At 32.2% G+C, this 20673-nt stretch overlaps 4 protein-coding genes across 4 annotated transcripts; 2 read left to right on the top strand and 2 right to left on the bottom strand.

Moving 5' to 3' along the window:
* The first annotated feature begins 201 nt into the window (after positions 1-201).
* LOC134265145 (uncharacterized) lies at positions 202-1473 on the top strand. Its single transcript, XM_062747392.1, has one exon. The coding sequence runs from the start codon at positions 202-204 to the stop codon at positions 1471-1473; it is 1272 nt and encodes a 423-aa protein (XP_062603376.1).
* A 939-nt stretch (positions 1474-2412) lies between these two features.
* On the bottom strand, positions 2413-3156 carry LOC134265147 (carbohydrate sulfotransferase 1-like). Its single transcript, XM_062747393.1, has one exon. The coding sequence runs from the start codon at positions 3154-3156 to the stop codon at positions 2413-2415; it is 744 nt and encodes a 247-aa protein (XP_062603377.1).
* A 2721-nt stretch (positions 3157-5877) lies between these two features.
* On the top strand, positions 5878-13543 carry LOC134265157 (alcohol dehydrogenase [acceptor]-like). Its single transcript, XM_062747405.1, has 11 exons — positions 5878-6036; positions 6239-6444; positions 6650-6839; positions 7305-7433; positions 7796-7917; positions 8032-8199; positions 8578-8716; positions 9603-9751; positions 12416-12605; positions 12752-12983; positions 13353-13543. Exons 1-11 carry the CDS (start codon positions 5910-5912, stop codon positions 13516-13518), a joined length of 1818 nt encoding a protein of 605 aa, XP_062603389.1. The 5' UTR covers positions 5878-5909; the 3' UTR covers positions 13519-13543.
* Positions 13544-17248: 3705 nt separating this feature from the next.
* LOC134265148 (carbohydrate sulfotransferase 1-like) lies at positions 17249-19829 on the bottom strand. The gene is made up of 3 exons (XM_062747394.1): positions 19791-19829; positions 18258-18481; positions 17249-18035 (listed from the first exon to the last, which is right to left on the bottom strand). The coding sequence occupies exons 1-3, from the start codon at positions 19827-19829 to the stop codon at positions 17249-17251; spliced, it is 1050 nt and encodes a 349-aa protein (XP_062603378.1).
* Between the last annotated feature and the right edge of the window lie 844 nt (positions 19830-20673).

Below are 20673 nucleotides of genomic sequence, written 5' to 3' on the forward strand. Positions count from 1 at the left end.
ACTTATAAGAATTACAAAAGATCTAGAGGAAATTATACACCTCCTCATTGTGAAAGATGTGAGAATGATCAAATAGCTCTTTGCCTAGATTGCAGTAATTACTGCTGTACCAGACATATACCTGAGGAGTGTCAAAAGCATCCACTGGTCCCTATAAGCACCACAAGGGATAAATTGCTTCAAAGAACATCATTTATGAGAATGATGAGAGAACAGCTTGAAAAAAGGAGAAATGTATTGACAGAACGATCAGAAAATTTTAGACACTATTTCGAACAAACGAAAAATAAAATTGAAGAACATCGAAGCCAAACTCATAAAGACGTTGATGAGTACTTTGATGATGCAGTAAAGACAATTGATGATAAAATGAAGGAATATCACTCCCTCATAGTAAAATTACAACGAAGCGTTGAAATAAAGACCAAGAGAGTAAGCAAATTTTTGGGGGAAATAGAAAATGTAGAAAACGATCCCTATAGCAGTGAAAGTTTGAAGAGTCTTTTAATATGGAAAACGAACCTCCGAACAATTGAGGAAGAAGAAGAACCAAGTTTTTCAACAGACAAACCATTCTTATCCAGCGGAAATAAACTTTCCATAATGTTTGGTACATTTACATACGACATTCTAGATACCGGAAAGAAACTATTGCATAACATAGAAAGACAATTTAATATTGAAAATGAATACAGAAATTACTCAATTAAGGATATTTGCTGGTTAAACACGGATGAATTTATAATGATCGATGATTATAAGAAAAACATTCTTTCTGTAAACATGAAGGGATATCCATTCGAAATTGAGGGGGATACTTCACCAAGAAAGGTAGCATCTGTTGGAAAGCATGTGTTTTACATTACTCATAATGGCAAATCTATTGTATGTGTTGATCTAGAGGGAAAAGGCAATTTCTGGGAGGAAAGTGACTCCAATCGCAATCGTTTACAGGCAAAAGATTTAATAATAAGAAAAACTGGTGGTGAAATGGTTGTTTTGATGTACTGTTTTGCCAGGAACAGGGGTAAAATTGTCACATATGACCTTGAAACTAAGAAGAAAACCTGTGAATATGCTCATGTTAAAAAAATGCCACGTAAAATCTTGTTTCAGGAGCCAGAGTGGATTGTGGAAAATATAAACCGTGATCTCTGTACATCAGATATAGGAGCAAAAGCTGTCGTCGTTATTGGTGACAATGGCGATTTTCGTTTTCGTTACACTAGCCATAATCCTGACACATTCTCTCCGGGTGGACTTGATTGTGATACTAGTGGACTCATTCTTGTTTGTGACATCATTAGTAATAACATCCACATATTGGACCAAGATGGATATTTTTTGCGATTCCTTTACGGAAATGGCGTATTTCCAGATTGTCAAACAAAATCCATATTTGTTCAGCCCTCTGGACATGCATGGGTAACTGACAATGAAGGGCGTATAAATGTTATCAGATACATAGAATAACATGTATAACTATAATAATCAAATATATAGAATAACATGTTTAACTAAAATAATCACCGATATGCTATCTGTATTCTCAAACTTTCTTGGAGAGTTATATACACTTAATAAAACGTCTAAGTGTTTACACTTCTCTAATAAATGTAATTATTTAAAAACTACTTCATAAAATGATATGAAATTTTCAAATTATTACAAGAACTGAGTCTTCTCAACAATTATTGAAAGAAAATCAAATATCATCGATGAAAACTAATATTCCATGACGAAGCTTAAAAACAATAAATCTATACTTTGCGGCACGTGTTTCGTGTAATTAGCATCTTTTTATATTATTATCAAATTTTAAAAACTGGTTTCACACTATAATAAGTGTTTGAATAGATTGCTAATGAAGGTAAAAGGCAATTTCAAACAAGTTCGTTTTATGAAAAACATGTACAAGTCAATAACTAACGATTAATTTATTTTCAGATTTTGTAAACATACGAAAACAATGGTAAATATATTAATTTGTTCTGAACTTCTGTAAGAGTATTTATTAATGATTAATCTATCAATTCCTCAAATCATATCGGCTGCTTTTTCTGCTATCATTATATTTGGATTCCCATCGAAAGAGATATTGAAAAATTATCAATTTTGATGTAACTCTTCTGTGTGGAAGATTTGTTTGTGGTATGTGTCCTTAACTACAATAATTTTGTTTGTGGTATGTGTCTTTAATTACAAAAAAATGAAGCAAGGCTTTAACTTCTATATACGAATCCATAAATCAAAATTCTGTAAGAAATGAAACCTAATATTGCACAAAAGTGCATGAAAGACTTAAGTATTCAAAGACCACCCCTTCAACTTCTTGTGGTGCCTCTCTCTCTCTCTCTCTCTCTCTCTCTCTCTCTCTCTCTCTCTCTCTCTCCTTGCATTTTGAACACTTTTCTACCATTTCGTTAGTGAAATCTTCTTGTCATACAGGTCTTTTTCGGAATTGACCGGGATGTATCCTAGTTTATCTATGATATTTAAGCACTGCTCTTGGATTGCATGAACAATGGAATAGTTTGATGAAATTCTCCATTGAACAGAAGCCACCATTGCGTCACCTTTATCTGAACAATACTGACATTTTTTCACCTTTCCTGTCCTCATTGCTATTTTTCGAATTCTGGACAGTACTGCATCGCTAAATTCTAATCCAGAAAATTCAAACAAACCCTGAAACTGCCCAATGGGATCGTGTGCAAGATCCTCATACCTCTGTCGGTGAAAATTGTTCCTATAAATATCCGATTCAGTCTCCTTTATATCATTTTTGAGGATCTCGCAATGTGAGCTACTTTCATTTTCAATTTTCGTTCTATCAATTTGGCCGACGTGTATTTGTGAAAGCAAGACGTGTCGAGGATCTCTCACCAAATGAATGACATGAACTTCTGGAAGAAGCTGCATTACCCTTGAGATGGCTTTCATTCTTACTGTTATCAACTTCATAGTGAATGAATTGGCTTTTTTACACCTCCTGGTGAGATTTGGAATACACTGTTTCCTCATGGCAGTGACGCTATCTTTAATACGTTGTGCACAACTGTAATGCTGTTTGAGGCGATTATGGTAAAGGAAGTGATTAGTCTTAAAGACCTGGAAAGGAACATCTTCAAAGCGGCACAGAAGATTGATGATCATTTCGGCATGGATGTCGTGCAGCTGACTTTCATTATAGGACCTATATAACGTTAAAATTCAACAGGAAAAATTACTTTTAAGCATTTCTTCAATAGCAAGGTTTGAATTTCATAATGATATCATTTAGCATTCCCTGCTTGAAGTATATTTAATAATAAAATGATAATCAGGGAGGAAATGATGTTAAAGGACTTCCTTACTACTGAAAACAAGAATTTGCCTAATTCTTGGAGAATAAACATGCGCACATAGACTTACAGATTCGTGTTAGCTTTGAAAGAGTTTTTATCGGAAATTAAAGGAGCATGCATTCGTTTTTCAAACCTTATTTCAAAGAACAGCTGGAAAAGTTTCTTCAAAAAAGAAAGCATTTGTAAATGAAAATCTAATTTGATTATTTTTATTACTTGTTACATAAACGTATTATTGGTGTCTAAAAACCTTACTTGTTTGCTTCGGTGGAGTTTTGATCATTATTTCTGACGTTTATCATCATATTTAGTCAAAGATCTATTTATTACCGATCGCGAGGAAATACGTCTCCGAAGGAAAAAAAATGGATGAAAAAAATTGAAATAGTTCCTCATATATTTCTGAAAATTTTCAAAACAAAGCTCTGTTTTCGTTTTAAAAAGAAACATTTCCCACGATGGATCTACGCTTTTTATACTATGATTTGTATGTTATTATCGTTCGTGGTTTCAGCTTCTGACAATAACTTTAATTAGTCTCCCAGAAATATTTGGAAATATTTGCCAAGGCTTAAATGCAGATTGGCTAAAAACATATCAGTTTTTCATTTGAAGAAAAACACAATACAAATCTTTTTAATAAAAAAAAGATCATAAATGTGTACTTTCTCTCTTTACAAAAAAATTATAAAGACTAAAATATATGACAGAGTTCATGGTAGATAGATTGGTTATCTGAACAAAATATTTTAATCACATGCGATATAAAATTACATTCTAATTATTTGCAGTTTGGTTCAGGCAGTTTGTGTAGTAATACCAGATGGAAAAGTAGGCAGCTAGACATTGAGATTTTAGATGCAACAAAAATTGAAATATATGGTTGGCTCCATTGATGCGTCATTGACGTGTATATTTCATTGCACTCGAAACAGCACTTGAAGTGTGTGAAAAAAATAAGAACAAATGATTCGCATTCGTGACGTTTTGTACTCACAGTATTTTGGCTCAAATGCATCATTTTAGCCAATACCATCCACAATTATCATAAAAGTATCTCTTGAATATGTAAATTTAAAGATGTCTTTTTCATCGTAAAAATGAAAGCCAATGAATTAGTGTGGAAAATATCAGCCGAAATACTACAAAATATGATATTTTTAAGACATTGCTGCAATTTTCTGTTATCACCTTCAAACTTATTAAATGATTCAGTGCACGCGTTTAATATACGATCAATTCTAAACCATGACAGATTGCTAACAGCTTTTTGTGCATGTTTTAAAGATTATTGACATACGTACAAAACGAAAGCAACAAAGGTTACTTGTAAGTAGGCCGCAGGATAACTGTGTACGTAATGATTTATGCCATAGCAATATCCTGCAGGTATGCATTTCAGCATTTTATATTTGTTTTCTGTTATGTTTGATCTGCAAATGATATATGTTAGTTTCTTTCTTCATAAGATTTTAGAATACTGCAAAATTGATAGTCGGCTGCAAAATACGCAACCGCTTCGTTCAGCATTTAGATTTGACTTAAATTTTATCCGGAACCCCGTTAAGGATTTAAAAACAAATATTTTGAATTCGAACTTAAAATATTTTTAATTAGGATAACACATTCAATTTGTTATATTCAACTTTATCAAATTAGAAAATTAGAGCTTTATTAGAGCAAATAAGATAATTTGCATAAACGCAGAAGGCGTTTATGCATAAAATTATCACGCAAGCCAATCGATTGATCACATCATGAAATCGAAAAATAAGATGGTTATTTTTTAAATAAACACCAGCTGAGTATGTATTTTATGTATATGATGAGTACAAGCATAGGTCATGTACCTTAAATGGGGATCCGATTGATACTATGGGAATTTTATTTTAACCTAGGAAAAGGCATCAATTTAGCATTGTCCTATCTTCCGTTTAAAATTTTCGATCCTGAAAAGCTATACCGCTTGAATTCATTAATAAAAAACTACTTTTTTTAAGTCTTCCTATTTTCGATGCTGAGGTGAACGTGTTTTTGAATCTCTAGCTTACATGTATATCACAATGAAGAATTTCTATAGTAATTAATTAAAGTTTAACCTTGCTATATCACATATATCTTATTTCGTTTTGACTGGGACAAATAACATTACAAATATAGCATTGAGCGATATGAATATAGTTTACGACATCCGATGCATGAGTTTGTATAAGGAGTTTGCTTATTGAATTGCATTGCAAACCTTGTGACTCTGATGTCTTTTAAATAAATACAAAAACGCAGAATTATGTTTTTTTTTAAATTAATTATTACAAAAATAAAAATTTTATTTGATATATATTTAATATAGAAGCTACGACCATACTGCTTTTATTAATCTTCATTGAAATATAACTATGAAAGAATCTACTATTTAACGAAATTGCATATTATGAAAAATATTACTATTATGGTGGAATGTTTATAATAAATTATTAGGAACATTGTCACGATATTTTTGAAAATCGCAATCTTTTTAATCACATAAGGAAGGATAAATTTGTTTTTTACTCAGAATTAGGTATGGATCGATCACTTTCTCTGTTAGTGGTTTTATTTGCCGTTTTTGTGTATTACTTCATGAATACGAAACACAAAACCAATGAAGAAGCAACCGTCGTCTTTAACAGCACATACGACTATATAATAGGTATGATACTCATGATACTTCAATTCAATTTAACACTTATCATTTTTAAATACCTTGATGATCTCTCATTCCAATAAATAGTGCTCATTTACGAAGGTTATATCCTAAGTAGAGAATTTTCTGTTCTTAAATGGTCGTCCAATAGTTATTTTTTTTTCTAAAAGACTCAAACATTTTCTGTCTTTAACTGGTTATGTTTCAGTTGGAGCAGGTTCAGCCGGCTGTGTTCTTGCTAACAGACTTTCTGAAGATTTAGGGTCTTCCGTACTAATAGTAGAAGCCGGAGGATCAGAAAACGAGAAAATTATGCATATTCCTGTAACAGCTGGAGGTTTGCAAAATACGAAACAAGACTGGGCCTTCAGAACAGTCCCTCAAAAGAACGCATGTTTTGGTTTAAAAGACAAGGTTTGATAATAACTGAAATATCTTCCTACTGTAATAAAGTATATATGTATATCATAGGAATTGTTTGGTCTCAACATTGATCTTGATTGCATTTTTGACAACTAGTTAATCAATTCTGTTAAAAAACATATTTTGATAGGAAATTCCGAGTTATAACAAGTTGGTAAAAAGCAAAAGTTAAAAAAAATCATTTCAATTTTGACAGAGAAGTGCTCAGGCGAGAGGGCGAGTTCTTGGTGGGAGCAGTTCCATTAACTATATGGTGTATATGAGAGGCAGTCGCCATGATTTTGATGGATGGGAACAGGAAGGTGCCGAAGGATGGAGCTACAAGGATATTCTACCATATTTCATTAAGTCAGAGGATATTCAAATACCAACACTAAAAGATTCACGTATAAACACTTTATTGCAGTATCATTGTTGATTTCTATAAAATCAGTGTAGGATTCTATTTGTATCAAATTGGTCAAGATATTTCTTCAATCTAATAAAAATAAGATGTTAGATCCACTCACATACTCGCTACACTTACATACTCGCTACACTTACATCTAACAGCATCCATATAGGGTCACGTCAGAGGTCAAATTAGGAACAACTCTAGACATATCAGCTTCAAGATATGTACAAATATTTTGTAGGCAACGATTTGATTGGTTGATAGAATTTGTCCTCTGACTTGCCTCTTTATGGGATGTTGTTAGATGTTAGATAAGCGAGTATGCGAGCGGATCTAACATCTAATTTTAATTAGATAGGAAATTTCTTATAAAAGCATTTATCAATGAAAAATGGAAAAGAAGTTACTATTATTTTTTTTTTCATAAATCATTTTTCAAGTTTGATTTCTCCTGTAGCCTACCATGGAAAAGGAGGTCCACTGACAGTGAGTGATGGAACAGCTACTCCTCTGAGCGATGTGTATAGACGGGGATTAGAGGAGCAAGGTTACTCTGTTGTAGACTGCAATGGGAAAAGCCAAATAGGTCCGATACATATTTAATCCAAACTAGTATACAATAATACATGTAATATCAAATGAAACGAAACTGTGTGTATATATAACGCTATATATCTTTTCAAGAATACTGAATTGAGAATTATCTTAACCCATGCTTTTACGACCCTTAACTTGCAGATGATTTTGCCCCCTTAAAAAGTGTAATTTTGGGATGCTATTCTAAATTATATGCTAAATTAACCAATCATTTACAAGGACAAAATGGTCAAGAATAAAACTAGAGTAAAAATTTCCTTTGATAAACATTCGAGTGTGTCATATTCATTCTCTTGACAAAGACTTCTAACTGTCACGGGCGTTTAAAATATTCTTTGAATTTATGTATAGGTTTCTGTCACGCACAAGAAACGATCAGAAACGGGGAAAGATGGAGTACTGCTAAAGCTTTTCTCAGACCTGCTATGAACCGACCAAATCTTCACGTGGCAGTGAACTCCTATGTTACCAAGGTAACGCTTTCTAGATTTCATTTATATATTCTCAAGCATTGTCTTAGTTTACTTAAAGTATCATCTTTGGTCTTGTTCTAATAAGATATAGATCAGTTAGATTCAAATTTTCAGATTTTAATCGAAAAGAAGAAGGCAGTGGGTATTTCACTTGTGAGAGACAACTTAAAACATGTAATAAAGGCAAGAAAAGAAGTTATTATATCTGCTGGTGCGTTCAACAGTCCACAGATTCTAATGTTGTCCGGCATCGGACCGAAGAGCCACCTACAATCACTAGGGGTGAGGAAAAACAATATTATATCCCCTTTTATCACCCATCATTATGCAAATCCCATCTGAGTGAAACATTTTCGTGAGAGACTTTAAACAATAACCTAGCAAAAGAATTCTTTTCAAATAACAAACTCAGGTTAATTCATGTATATAATATTACCAAAACTATTTCAGGGAATTTTTACAATATAAAAAAAATCACTAAATTTATAAGTATACAGTATAACTAGACTTCATGGAAGAACAGTCAATAATGAAGTTAAATAAAATGGATTATTAGAGACTAGATATTTTGAAACAATCATTAATATAAGACGTAATATGAAAATTCTCGCTCTTCTTTAAAGTTGTTTTAATTTAAATTTATTTGACCATTTAAAACAGATATCATTGATTGCCGATTTACCCGTTGGAGAAAATTTAGAGGATCATTTAAATGTACCGTTGCTATTCAGGGATAACACAACTTCATCATTTCAACAGTTAGCATTATCAGTTTTCCAATACTTAGCATTCAAATCAGGTAAATATTTGTTTTTAAAAAAATCTCATTTGAAAATACCAATATAAATAACTGTTTATTACATTTTTACCCGTGAAATACTGTAATTTATTTATAGAATAAACATGATATCCTATCACAGTGTGAAAGGATATCAAAATGATATCCTGTCACAGTGTGACGAATATCAAAAGTGCGGGAAAACTATTGATTTCCCTTCCCATAACGAAGATTGCTGTAAAAAAAATCTTTGTTGACCTAATATAACATAGATGGAAATAAATAAACCATTCTGACAGCGAATAAAACTGTCAAAACTACCAAATTCATGTTTAAAGTGTTCTCACCTCACTTAGCTATGACGTCTCAACCGCTCAACTATGACGTCACTACCCTATGACTGTATTACAAAAAGACAGAGGCAAAGGAAAAATCAAAGAATTTTTTTAAAATGTAATTTAAAAAAAATTAATGTTGAATAAAAAAAATTCGTGAGACAGGATTTTTTTTACATTTTCACTCGTGCTTCGCACTCGTGAAAATATCAAAAATCCTGTCCCACTCGTGAAATAAATTCCATATTCAACTACAAAACATTGAATATCCTCTATCTATTTCTTTAGCTCTTGCTTGTATAAAAGATAATCAAACGTAATTGAAGTGAATATAACTAAATTATAAAAAAAACAGTTTAAAATAAAAAGTAACAACCATTGAAATAACTTGTAAAATGACATAGATGAAATAACTTGTAAAAAAGAGATACATATAAGTTTTAAGGAACAAATACAGCACTATAATTTCATAGTACTGATAATTTTTATTAACTCGTGTAGTCTGACATAAAAGTGTTATTTTTAAATAGTTGAACTACGAATTATGATGAGTAGATCTGTAAATTTTACAGGTCCTATGACTAAGTCCCATTTAGAGTCTCAAGCATTTCTGAAGGAAGATGGCTCCTTGCTTCCATACATGCAGATGTCGTTCTACGGTGTGCTGCCAATGCCTTCTATTGCCTATGACTTCACAAAAATTATTAACTGGGATCCAAAGGTATAGAATCTTTAGCTTGCAGTCATCATATCAAAAATTAAAATGTTGGTCTTTTACTCGCTGAGACGAGAAAAGAATATAAAAAATGCATAGATGAAAAAGCTAACCAGCGAAAGAAATATCCGGTTGATTTAAACTGAAATACACGGAGATAACAAACAGTTTTTTAAAAAACGCATAAAGTCCAAAAACAATTCAAAATAGGAGCAGAGCAAACATAGATCTCCAAAACAACAGAGGGGGTCATGTACAATGGAGGAGAGAGCATCCTTGCTATGATTGGGAAATGACGTGAAAATCCGTCGTCAATTCTGAGTGTAAATAATGGATTAAAAATTAGTATGAAAAACGCCAGTAAGCATTTTACTCAATTATAAATTGTCTTTGCTGACAAGATCATTGTATCGAACAAAGAACTAACGAAATGATACCTTTAAACGAGACTGCTAATATCCTTGCTGCATCAACTCGTTTGTCAATAATTTACGTCATCTTAGAAATTATACATACGTAGAACATGCTTTTACGTATCGAATCAACTTAGAGATATTCATGTAATTTCAGTATGCAGGCGATGAAGGTACATGTATATTGTTATATATAATGGAAGTTGACAATTGAAAAGTTAAAGTCATCACATTTATCTTAGAGCTTGGTTGTTAGATTACCATTAACTTCTTTTATTTAAGTAAAATATCCCAATATGAAACAGATGAGTCAGACTGGTATCTTTTATCTCAAGCTCATAAACATGGAAATAACCATTAGTAATTAACAATACGGTGTCGATATATCGAGTTGGAGGACTCAGCAAGTGTTTGCTTCCTATATACTATATAAAAGCAAAAATTTTTGTATAACCGAATGTTTTGAGTTTACTGAAAAACTTTGGGTTCTTGATCAATTGAATTCATGGATAATTTTTTTTATTAGAAGACATGTACACGATATTTTAAAAATTCCTGACGCTCTTAATTTGCTGGTCTGTTTATGTTTCGAAGAAAACTATCGGTCTCCAGGTTCCAAAGTGGACATAGAAAATGTATGATAAACACCAACGGAAATAAATGACTTCATAATATAGTGTCTGTCTAACTTATCTAATTTACTTTATCTGTCCTCAGAAGTTTTTTTCCTCCAGCCACTTTCAATGTTTTAGAGAAAAATATATTTATATGGCTCTATGAAATTCTTTTCTTTAGCTCAACTGAGCCGAGGTCTCAAGTGAGCTTTTCTGATCAAAATTTGTCCATTGTCTCTCGCTGTCGTAAACTTTTCACATTTTCATCTTCTCAAGAACCACTACGCCAATTTTTACCAAACTTGCCACAAAGAATCGTTAAATGAAGAGGATATAAGTTTGTTCAAATGAAGGGCCAAGTCCTCTTCCAAGAAAGGAAGATAATTATAAATAAATAAAAAACTAATGGCATCATTTAAAAATCTTCTTCTCCAGAACCATTGGACCAGGAAAAATGAATCTTATGTGGAAGCATCCTCAGGTAGTGTAGATTCAAGTTTGTTCAAATCATGACACTAGGGGTTAGGGTGTTTCAAAGTTTTACATAGGAATGCATAAGAAAAATCTGTTAAAATCTTCTCAAGATCAGCAAAGCTATGATTTGGTGATATTAATATGGAAAAATCCTCAGTTAGAGCTAATTCAGGTTTCTTCGTATCATGACCCCTAGGGGTAAGGTGGGGCCATAATGGGCAATCAAATCTATAAATAAAAATATATATGAAAAATCTGTTGAAACTCTTTCTCTTAAGTATGGCAAAATTTTACATGTATGCTCTATTTATATAGTGACATTTATTTATCAAGAAATAAAAATTCAAATCTCCCCTTCCCAAAACAAAACTTTTCAAAACTGAGCTGATTTGTGTTCTTTAACTAGCCCATGTGCTGAGGTGAGCGATGTGGCCCATGGGCCTCATGTTTTACTTTATATATTATAACTGCTCAAAATTTTATATTTTTTCTTAATTTTTTTTTATTATTTTTTTTTAATTTTAGTTAAATTTTGTCTAAATTAAGAACCCCACTAAAGAGTTCTGATTCTATGGTATTTTTTTGCAGTTAGAGTGATCTGCACTTAGATCTAAATTCTTAAAATTAGAAATTCACAGTTTAATACACAATTTGTAATCAATTCAGGTATTCTTAAAATTTTAAAAGGCCAAGATAAATTAATTGAACATGTTATTTACATGTATTTTCTCTATGGAAGTAAACAACAGCGAATTCTATTCACTGATTGTTGTGTTTGATTATTTTTCCTGGGGGTAAATGCCACGCACCATATGTTGAAAATCATATAAATAAGCTCAATACTAACACCTTTATAGAATATATTTTTCTCAATTTCCAAAAAACATTTTGTACTGGTGTAGAGAGGGTCCTTAACTTTTCATATAATAGAGGATCGTCTTATTTACTGTACGTACTAATGAGAAGTTTCATCAGACCCGAATCTTCGAGAATATTTCAAAATTATTTGTGCTTTATGATACATATGTAACTTTGAAAGTAAATTTTGATAATAATTTTCGCATTACTAATTAAAACTAATCAAAGACTGATCAAATCGAGGACTGTATACTTTTAAAATAAAAAAGTGATTTCTGTTATGTCATGTTTTCAATTAAAAAATATTGAAGATCACCGAGGGTGTGTATAAAGCATACGCGGACTTCATAAGCAATGGAGGGAGCTTCTTCACCGCAAATATACTTCTCCATCCAAAGAGTAGGGGAACCGTTCGACTTCATAGTACTGATCCCTTTGATCCACCACTCATAGACCCAAAGTACTTGGATCATCCTGATGATATGAGGACATTGCTAAAAGGTAAATATGAACGTCTTAATTGTTGGCTATTTATTATATTTTTAATAATTTACTACTTTATAATATGTAGTATAGAGGTGATATCAGGTACCATGGAAGCATTCCCTGCCGACAGGTCATATCTGCAAATCATTTATATAATTTAGGAGTGCAACAATTTATGAAGCTAGCCAACACAGAATCATTCAGATCAATTGGTGCGTCACCATCAGACCCCTATGAGGAGTATTATCCTCCATGTAACGAGCTTCCATACCCTTCAGAGGAGTACTGGGTCTGTAGAATCAAGCACTATGCGTTCAACCTCTGGCATCCAACGTCTACATGTAGAATTGGGGCATTGGATGATCATACGGCTGTTGTTGATCCACAACTCAGGTTTAAAATTTTATTTACCTTTAAAAAAAAATAATATTTTGTTTAATTGTGAAAAATAAAGATTTATTTTAAAAATTTCAGATTCGTTGTCTATCAATCTTATATGAACTGAATTGAAGTCTGAGTTAAATTGAACTCGAAAGAATGAATATACATGTAACTCAAGAACATAATTAGGGTACATGTAATACTCGCAAAAATAAACTTAGATATATTCAGAATATATATTATATAGTTCAACAATCTGAAAATCGTTATATGGATTACTAATGAGCAATATAAATATCGTAAATTATTTAAATTATGGAAAAAGAGGAGTTTCTTTGTAATTTCTATTGTCATTACAGTTATTTATTTTCATTTTAACAGGGTTAAAGGTATACAGAATCTTCGTGTAGTCGATGCATCCGTCATGCGTCATGTTACCTCTGGAAACACAAATGCTCCAACCATAATGATAGCAGAAAAAGCGGCCGACATGATTCGAGGAATAGATAGTGTTAAAGATATTCGTAAAAGAATTATTAATTTATAAATATTGATTAAAAAGATTAAGTATTAATTTTTGTAGAGGGAGGGGATTTAAATGTATATATCAAAATAATCAAGATGATGATTTATTTCTTGTGCAGGCTAGCATAAACAAGGGAGGGGGAGTACTCTGCTCTATTGCACCACCATCCATCCCTTTTCTAAATTCATTTTAAGTTTCAAAGTGTATAGTACCAATATCTATGGCTGCAGAACTTCCATTTCCACTGTCATTGGTGAAAACAAGTTAATTATGAATGTCATATCAATCTTACGTGAATTTGATTAATTTGCAGTTAAAGTATATATTTTGGATAACTATTAATAAATATTTACATTCGCTGTGTTTTTCTACTACGGCAATACTTAAAACCATTCCTTAAATATTTTCGTGACGTTGCATATTATATTTTTTCTAGATAAGAAGTGAGTTCTAGGTTTCTTATGTTTCTAAAGGACATCCATCTATAAATAGCCAAAGGTGAAGGATAGCGAATAGTAATCAAGCTCAAAGGTCCATTCAAAGATATCAAATCAGGAGCAGAGTAAGCACTGACCTCTTAATGCTTTTGTGGATCGAATGCTCGATCAGCTGAAAGACAAAAACCAAAGTTGATGAAACAAGAATACCATAAAGTCAAATACTGACTGACATTTTTCATACTAACTGGATTTCGGATCATGATAAGGAGCACAATGGCGGGTGTGACCGGTCTGCAGGGGATGCTGACTCCTTTATTAATTAATAATCGAACTGGTGTTTTAACGGTCAGTGTTTGCTCTGCCCTTGATCTTAATTGTTTAGTGGACTTCGGATCTTGAATACAGTTTTATCTCCATATGTTACCCTATATGATGGTAATAAAGTATATTGCTACATAATAAGAGAAGTTGACGATTTAAAAATTGAGGTCGTCGTATGCTCAGATAATTACAATTCATTCTGACAAAGTGGCAAGGTATTCTTTTTCTTGTTTGGTCCATCACCTTCAGAGTGACCCGGGTGGAAAGACCTTGGTTTTCTAAATTTAGGAATTTTAGATTTCAAAATAAGTGATAAAAGGATATTTAAGTCGCTATTATAATTATAATATGTTTAGCAAACTATAGTTGTAAAATGATAAAGAACACTCTAAAAAATTATTAATATTGTTTCTCTACATTTCGGCAACTTTGGGGGATTTACCGAATGATTTCAACTGCGTATAACTTTATTAAGTTGCATGGGTAAATTATTCACATCCATCTTAGCTAAACGATTAGATAATTATGCTGAGCAATATGATATACTAAATGAAAATCAAGGGGGTTTCAGATCAAATTATTCTACAATAGATAACATTTTTACTTTACAATCGCTAATCGAATTATCCTTTTTATTGAAAAAGAAACTATATTGTGCATTTATAGATTTTAAGGCTGCTTTTGACAATGTATGGAGAATAGGACTATGGCAAAAACTCATTCAAAATGATATTACCAGAAAATGTTTTGAAGTTATAGTGAAAATGTACTCTGAAAGTAAATCCAGAATAGCTGTTAATGATATGGTTACTGAATATTTTCCATGCAAAATAGGGGTACGACAAGGGGAAAACTTATCACCCTTTTTATTTGCTTTATTCCTGAATGATGTAGAATCTTTTTTAATTGCACTTAACAATATTGGTGTCTCAACAATATCAAATGAGATTGAAAAAGAACTTGGTGTTTTGTTAAAAATGCTGATTATTTTGTATGCAGATGATACAGTTTTACTATCGGAATCACCCGAAGATTTACAGAATCAATTGCACAGTTTTTTATTGTATTGTGAAAAATGGAAGCTAGAAGTTAATATAGAAAAAACAAAAATAATGATTTTTTCAAAGGGACGTATACCGCATAAAGTTTTTTATTACAATAACAAAGAAATTGAAATTGTTAAACATTTCAAATATCTAGGAATTACATTCTCAACAACAGGCTCATTTATTAAGACAAAACAATATGCTACTGAAAGAGCAACGAAAGCTATGTATGGTATTTTGAAAAAGGGTAACCAATTACATCTTTCTCTTTATGACCAATTGTATTTGTTCGACAAGATTGTAATTCCAATTTTATTGTATGGTTGTGAAGTGTGGGGATATGGTAATGTTGAAATGATAGAAAGAGTACATTTAAAATTTTGTAAAATGCTTTTTCACTTAAAACCAAGTACTCCAAATTTTATGATCTGTGGTGAATTAGGTAGAGTACCTTTAAGTATACATATCAAAACAAGAATTATTGCATACTGGTCAAAAATTTTATATGGAAAACAATCAAAATATTGTTTTTTAATGTATAAATTACTTCGTGCAAAATTTGATAATGGACATGAATCTAAATGGTTAAAGAATTTGAAATCAATTTTAGACAATTGTGGATATAGTAATATTTGGAACCAGAATCAATTATTTAATAGAAATTGGCTTATTAAAAGTTTGAAACAAAAATTACTAGATCAGTTTCAACAAAATTTGAATTCAACCTGTAAAGATTCTTCAAAAGGTGTGACATATTATCTATTTACAAATTTACACTTTGGATGTCAATTTTATGTAGATAGCAGGTTAAATAATTAAGAAACAAATTTTAGCTAGATTTAGAACAGCAAACCATAAATTACCCATTGAAACAGGAAGATGGGAAGGTACTGAAAGAATTAATAGAATATGTCTTTTATGTAAAAATGATCTCTGTGATGAATTCCACTATATTTTATGTTGTGAAAAATTAAAAGATGAAAGAAAATTGTACATTCCGAAATATTATTTTACAAGACCAAATATTATCAAATTTAATGAATTGTTTTCTTCAAAAAATGTTGGACTATTGAGTAAACTCTGTTCTTTTATTAAAATTTTAAACGAGAGAGTCAAAACTCCAGGTTAACATCAATGTAAACATATATGGAAATACTTGATTATAAGCACACTTTGTATATATGTTATATGTTATGTTCAGGCATGTATGTATATATGTTTTGATAATATGTATTGATCTCTGTGTTGTTAAATAACAACCAAAGAGATGTTAATAAACTGGTAAACTGGCAATTGAGTTTTGATTTATTAAGTGATTTCAGAGCGTTTATAGCATATCTAATATATGCCTGATAAAACACATGTAAGAATTCTTTTTCGTTTATTTTTCATATAAACTCTAATTGTAATTTTAATTACAAACAATTAAGGCATGTCATGTCCTTTGTAAGCGATCAATTTGATTTTCTTACTTTTTGTTATGACTTCAAAATAACTGAAGATCTTATTTTTCATTTTCATTTTTCTTTCACTTTGATAGCTGCCTAAACACTTAGTAACCAAATGTTTTTCTTATGCATTTGTTGATTGAATCAGCCTTCAATTTTCATTTTTTAAAGGTTTGAAAATCTTTTTTTTTTTCGGACTCAATCAATGATTTTTATCATTTGATGTCAAGTCAATTAAAAAGCCAACATTTTATTCTTTCTTCTCTACAAAAATGAAACGATGCTTAAACTTCTACAAATCTATCAATTAAAATAAGTTAATATTCTGTATAAAAAAAAAAAAAAAAACTAATATTGAACAAATTAAAGTGCATGAAAGACTTAAGTATTTATTATAAAGAGCACTCTTTCTACTTCTGGTGCTCTCTCTCTCTCTCTCTCTCTCTCTCTCTCTCTCTCTCTCTCTCTCTCTCTCTCTCTCTCTCTCTCTCTCTCTCTACCATTTCGTTAGTGAAGTCTTCTTGTCATGCAGGTCCGTTGCAGAATTCACCGAGAGGTATCCCAGTCTATCTATAATACTTAAGCACTGTTCTTGGATTGCATGAACAATAGAATAGTTTGCTGAAATTCTCCATTGAACAGAAGCCTCCATTGCGTTACCTTTATCCGAACAATACTGACATTTTTTCACCTTTCCTGTCCTCATTGCTATTTTTCGAATTCTGGACTGTACTGCGTCATTGAATTCTAATCCAGAAAACTCAAACAAACCCTGAAATTGTCCAATGGGATCGTGTGCAAGATCCTCATACCTCTGTCGGTGAAAATTGTTCCTATAAATATCCGATTCAGTCTCCTTTATATCATTTTTAAGGATCTCGCAATGGGAGCTACTTTCATTTTCAATGTTCGTGTTATCAATTTGGCCAACATTAATTTGAGAAAGCAAGACTGGCCTAGGATCTCTTACCAACTGAATGACATGGACCTCTGGAAGAAGCTGCATTACCTTTGAGATGGCCTTCATTCTCACTGTTATCAACTTCATAGTGAATGAATTGGCTTTTTTACACCTCCTGGTGAGATTTGGAATACACTTTTTCCTCATGGCAGTAACGCTATCTTTAATACGTTGTGCACAACTGTAATGCTGCTTGAGGCGGTTATGGTAAAGGAAGTGACTAGTCTTAAAGAGCTGGAAAGGAACATCTTCAAAGCGGCACAGAAGAAGATTGATGATCATTTCAGCATGGATGTCGTGCAACTGGCTTTCATTATAGGACCTATATAACGTTAAAATTCAACAGAAAAAATTACTTTTAAACATTTCTTTCATAGCAGGGTTTGAATTTCATAATGATATCATTAAAGCTAGCATTCGCAATATTTACTAAGTGAGTATTTTACGAGTGACATAACTTGAAAAAAAATCAAATCTACGTGTATTGTAGCATATATTGCACAAACAATCAATAATCTCTTTTAAAAGATAATTTTCCGATTACCTTACAGTGCCATTCACAAAAACAATTTCGTTTTTTCCAACATTCTGTGATAGATACTGCATCGGTTCAAACAGATAGAAGGAGTTGGGATGGGATCGAAACACGTCACCTGTGAAGGTGGATCCACTCCTCATCATAGACACAATCAAAGTAAGAGGAATATTCCTTTTCCTTGCTATTGGGAATGAAAATGGATTTACTATCGATTCTGAAAATAAATTCCTCTGGCATTTAGAAATAGTTCAACTGAAAAATTCGAAAAGCATTGTGTTGTATCGTAGGCACTTGACATCGAATCGTTTTTCTTTTCTCCTATATGATCGAAATTGTCTTATTGTACATATAAAACGTGTAAAAAGTAAAAAAAAAAAAGAAAAAAAAAGAAAACAAAAAGGGTCAAAGTGATTCAGAAGGGTTCTTAAATTAGAAACAGAGAGAGAGAGAGAGAGAGTTTAATATGAGAAATGTCCTACAGATGAAAATACCAGGAAAGTATAGGCCTAAATAAAGCAATTTTAGCCGGGTTATGTAAAATAAACAAATCCATACCAAAAAATAAACAAAGTTTAACAATGATATCACTTAACATGTAGACTGATAATTACCTTTTTTATTATTATGATATTCCTCTCGATTTGAAGTACGAAAAACTGTGTGGCTCTCCGTTAGATGATTTGAAATACTCTGTTGGGCTGAGATAAAGAAATCGATTTTAATATAAATTGCAGAATATGTGCAAGAGCATTTTATTATGTTTATTATGTTTTTTTATGTGTTGGATCTGTACCTCAATCTACAAGACAGCGTGATTCCCTCGGGTTCTATAACCGCTTCAACAAAGCTCAGTCCCTTGACAACCTTAAGTATCAGTCACATTATCCAGCGATGGGGTATACGATGAGAAACCGATGCGTATTTTGATGAAAATGACATGGTTGCCGGGCAGGCACTACTAGTGATCGGACGGTGACTGAGGCCATTTTGCGAATCGGTGGGGTCATCGGTAGGAAATAATTCGTAGTTAGAATTCAGCGATGTCTCCAACGATGCCTCTCATCGCTCCTCATCGGCAACTCATCATTAACACGTCTTTCAAGGATCGGCCGATGTATGGCCGAGCATCGTCCAATTTCCGTTCAATCTGAGGTCATCGGGGGGTTGAGTGGTGTTCAACAGATAACGGCCGATCATCGGTCGATGTTCGACCAAACATTGGCCTGTAGTCGACCGATGTACAAAAGATGTTCACCAATGTAAGAGCGATGTAATATACATCGGCCGATTATCCTGGAACATCGCTTTATGATTAGCCATGCATCGCTAGGCTTTTGTAAGTCCGGCTGGCAACCATGTCATTTTTATCATAAAACGCATCGGTTGCCCATCGTATACCCATCGCTGGATAATGTGACTGATACTTTAAGGACTACTTGGCCGATGTGGACCGATGTTGGAGCATCGTTAACACCACTGATTACCACCGATTACCACCGGTCTACGGCTATCGGCCGGGAAATGTGACCTAGGCATTACCTGAGAAAAAGCAATCACTTCAAAACTGCAGCCTTGCATTGGTGATCATTTTAAACACATGTTTGCGTTGGTGATCATTTTAAATACATGTATACAGTAAAATCAACTTGCAAACATACTTTTTTTTCTATGCAAGGGGATAAAGGACAAAAGGTTTCCTTTTCCTCAATTTGCATTGTCCTTATCCTCTTACCAAGTTGAATGTACATTCAATACTTTAGTCGATATTTAGTCAATATTATTTTAAGTATTACAAAATAATTAAAGAAATTAATGGTGTATACGTTCATCTTTCTTTTTTCCTTGAACATATATTAGAGAATCGGAACAAAGAACCTTGCTGATATTAAATATACGCCTATCAATATACTGATGGAAAAAAAAAAAGATTTCTTGTTGCGTTTGTAAAATCAACGATCCTATCGATTTTTCTTTTCTTTTTTACAGTGCACGTTAGTTAATTAAAGCGAATTTTGGATCCTTTTCAGTATTAATTTTCCTATGAAAATGCATTCCCTGATAGAAAAATCTATCATAAAATATATATAATTATAAATACATCAATATGTTAAGATAACTACTCTTCTTTATTTGGGAAAAGTTTGTCATCGTTGTAACGTAATTTAAAGAGAAATCGATTTTTATTTGCTATATATACCTTTCATACTCATCAGTCTTCAAAAATCATGCTTTGGTTTAAATGCTTTTTCCTTTACCTAAAGTTTGCATGTGACTTTGTGTGAAAATTCAAAGTAATATTTGATTTCTGTGTTCATTTCCTTTTTGTAAAAGCACGCCAAGTTTTTAAATACTAGTAATGTGAACGTGGAAAAATATTTGAAAGGAACTTGTAAACCATTGATTGGTGCTAGTCATGGACACC

Source organism: Saccostrea cucullata, unplaced genomic scaffold, assembly GCF_032062105.1.
Source record: "Saccostrea cucullata isolate Sc308-1 unplaced genomic scaffold, CSIRO_AGI_Scuc_v1 ctg3917, whole genome shotgun sequence".
NCBI classification, from domain to species: domain Eukaryota; kingdom Metazoa; phylum Mollusca; class Bivalvia; order Ostreida; family Ostreidae; genus Saccostrea; species Saccostrea cuccullata.

Excerpts from the sequence above, each read along its gene's own strand:
- LOC134265147 (XM_062747393.1), bottom strand. The coding sequence starts at position 3,156 with ATGATCATCAATCTTCTGTGCCGCTTTGAAGATGTTCCTTTCCAGGTC.
- LOC134265148 (XM_062747394.1), bottom strand. The coding sequence starts at position 19,829 with ATGCAAGGCTGCAGTTTTGAAGTGATTGCTTTTTCTCAG. Across the intron at positions 18,482-19,790 it reads AAGTGATTGCTTTTTCTCAG|AGGAATTTATTTTCAGAATC; the intron begins GTAATGCCTAGG and ends TCTAAATGCCAG. Across the intron at positions 18,036-18,257 it reads TTTGTGAATGGCACTGTAAG|GTCCTATAATGAAAGCCAGT; the intron begins GTAATCGGAAAA and ends AACGTTATATAG.
- LOC134265145 (XM_062747392.1), top strand. The coding sequence starts at position 202 with ATGATGAGAGAACAGCTTGAAAAAAGGAGAAATGTATTGACAGAACGA.
- LOC134265157 (XM_062747405.1), top strand. The coding sequence starts at position 5,910 with ATGGATCGATCACTTTCTCTGTTAGTGGTTTTATTTGCCGTTTTTGTG. Across the intron at positions 7,434-7,795 it reads CAATGGGAAAAGCCAAATAG|GTTTCTGTCACGCACAAGAA; the intron begins GTCCGATACATA and ends ATTTATGTATAG. Across the intron at positions 8,200-8,577 it reads GCCACCTACAATCACTAGGG|ATATCATTGATTGCCGATTT; the intron begins GTGAGGAAAAAC and ends CATTTAAAACAG.